This window comes from Epargyreus clarus, unplaced genomic scaffold, assembly GCF_041222505.1.
Source record: "Epargyreus clarus isolate Ecla_fem2 unplaced genomic scaffold, WU_Ecla_fem_2.2 ptg000013l, whole genome shotgun sequence".
Taxonomy (NCBI): domain Eukaryota; kingdom Metazoa; phylum Arthropoda; class Insecta; order Lepidoptera; family Hesperiidae; genus Epargyreus; species Epargyreus clarus.
In genome coordinates, this window is record NW_027332221.1 from 1,000,444 (window position 1) to 1,003,245 (window position 2,802).

At 18.8% G+C, this 2,802-nt stretch overlaps 1 protein-coding gene across 1 annotated transcript; it reads left to right on the forward strand.

The window, feature by feature from the left end:
• Nucleotides 1-1,675, forward strand: LOC140746637 (NADH-ubiquinone oxidoreductase chain 5-like). The gene is given in 2 exon segments (XM_073078758.1): nt 1-754; nt 757-1,675. Coding segments are annotated over 2 exon segments (1,248 nt in total). The 5' UTR covers nt 1-15; the 3' UTR covers nt 1,266-1,675.
• The last annotated feature ends 1,127 nt before the right edge of the window (nt 1,676-2,802 follow it).

Consider the following 2,802-nt stretch of genomic DNA (forward strand, 5'->3'; position numbering starts at 1 on the left):
AATTTTTTTATATTTATGTATTTTATTATAAATAATTTAGTAATTTTTTTAGAGTGGGAATTAATTTCTTTGAATTCTTCAGGAGTTGTGATATCTGTTTTATTAGATTGAATATCTTTATTATTTATAATATTTGTTTCTTTAATTTCTTCTTGTGTTGTTTATTATAGAAAAAGTTATATGATTTCTGAATTAAATTTAAATCGTTTTATTATTTTAGTTTTATTATTTATTTTATCTATAATTTTATTAATTATTAGACCTAATATTATTAGAATTTTATTAGGTTGGGATGGGTTAGGATTAGTTTCTTATTGTTTAGTAATTTATTATCAAAATTTAAAGTCTTATAATGCAGGTATATTAACTGCTTTATCTAATCGAATTGGTGATGTTTTTATTTTAATGGTAATTTCTTTTATATTAAATTATGGAAGATGAAATTATATTTTTTATTTAGATTTTATATTTAATGATTTTAGAATACAAATTATTAGTTTAATAATTATTATTGCAGCTATGACTAAAAGAGCTCAAATTCCTTTTAGATCTTGATTACCGGCAGCTATAGCTGCTCCTACTCCTGTTTCTGCTTTAGTTCATTCATCTACATTAGTAACGGCAGGAGTTTATTTATTAATTCGATTTAATTTATTAATTATTGAGTCATTATTTGTGAAGTGGTTATTATTATTATGTAGTTTAACTATGTTTATAGCAGGTATTAGAGCTAATTATGAATTTGATTTAAAAAAAATATTGCTTTATCAACATTAAGACAATTAGGTTTAATAATAAGAATTTTAATGATGGGATTTCCTGATTTGGCTTTTTTTCATTTATTGACTCATGCTATATTTAAGGCTTTATTATTTATATGTGCTGGGATAATTATTCACATAATAAATGATAATCAAGATATTCGTTTAATAGGGGGAATTGGTTTATTTATTCCTTTAACTTCTTTATGTATAAATATTTCAAATTTAGCTTTATGTGGTTAACCTTTTTTGGCTGGATTTTATTCTAAGGATTTAATTTTGGAAATAATAGTTATAAGAAATTTAAATATGTTAATTCTTTTTTTATATTATTTTTCTACAGGTTTAACAATATTTTATACTATTCGTTTAATAATATATTTAATAGTAAATGAATTTAATTTATTAAGAATTTATAATTTATATGAAGAAGATTATATTATATTAAAAAGAATATTTTTATTAATGATAATAAGAGTAATTGTAGGTAGTTTATTGAGATGACTAATTTTTTCTTATCCTTATATAATTTATTTATCTTTAAATATAAAATTTATAGTTAATTATGTTAGTTTAATAGGGGGTTTAATAGGATATTTAGTTAGAAATATAAGAATTTATTCGATTAATAAATTTTTAAAAAGTTATAATTTAAGTTTATTTTTAAGAATAATGTGATTTATACCTAGATTATCAACTTATGGTTTAAATTATTATTTTTTAAATTTTAGTCAAAAAATAATTAAAAATATTGATATAAGTTGAAGAGAATTATATAGAGGTCAGGGTATTTTCAATATTATTAAAAGTTATTCAATTTTTTTTAATTTTATTCAAATGAATAATTTAAAAATTTATTTATTTAGATTTATTTTATGAATAATATTAATTATTTTAATAATTATTTTAAATTATTTAAATAGCTTAATTAAGAGTATAATATTGAAGATATTAGGGTGATTAATAAATCTTTAAATAAATAAATAAATAAATATATATATATATATATCTATATGAATAAATAAATATATATATATATATATATATATATATATATATATATATATATATATATAAATAAATAAATATATATATATATATATATGCAAAATTTGCTTCTTACATAAGATAAATTGAGTAATTTCAATATTTTTTGAATGCAAATCAAATGTTTTTTAAACTATAATCCTAGTTTGTTCAATTTAATATATTTTGATTTCATTCATGGTAAAGTCCTAATAATAATATTATTAGAAAAAAAAATCTAGTTTTAGTTCAAATAAAAAGGTTTACTATTTTAAAGGTATAAATTATTGGGAAAATTAAAGCAATTTCTACATCAAAAATTAAAAAAATTACTGTAATTAAAAAAAAAATGTAATGAAAAAGGGTTTCGAGGTGAGGATTTAGGGTCAAATCCACATTCAAATGGGGAACATTTTTCTCGATCTTTAAATGATTTTTTTGATAAAATTAGTGAAATAATTATTATAATATTTGAAATAATAATAATAATAATAGATAATATTAATAATAAAATAATTATTTATATTAAAATTATTAAACTTTTTGATTGGAAGTCAAATATACTAAATATATTATATAAATAATTAATTACCTCATCAATAAATAGAAATATAAAGAAATAATCAAACTACATCTACAAAATGTCAATATCATGCTGCAGCTTCAAACCCAAAATGATGTTTATTAGAGAAATGATTTAATAAATGACGAATTCAACATGTTAATAAAAAAATTGTTCCGATAATTACATGAAGTCCATGGAATCCTGTTGCTATAAAAAAAGTTGATCCATAAATACTATCTGCGATAGTAAAAGGAGCTTCATAATATTCGTATGCTTGGAGAATTGTAAAATAAATTCCTAATATAATTGTAATTAATAATCTTTGTTTAGTTTGGGAGTAATTATTTTCTATTAGTGCATGATGAGCCCAAGTTACTGTTACTCCTGATGTGATTAGAATAATAGTATTTAATAAAGGAATTTGAAAAGGATTAAATGGGGTAATATTTG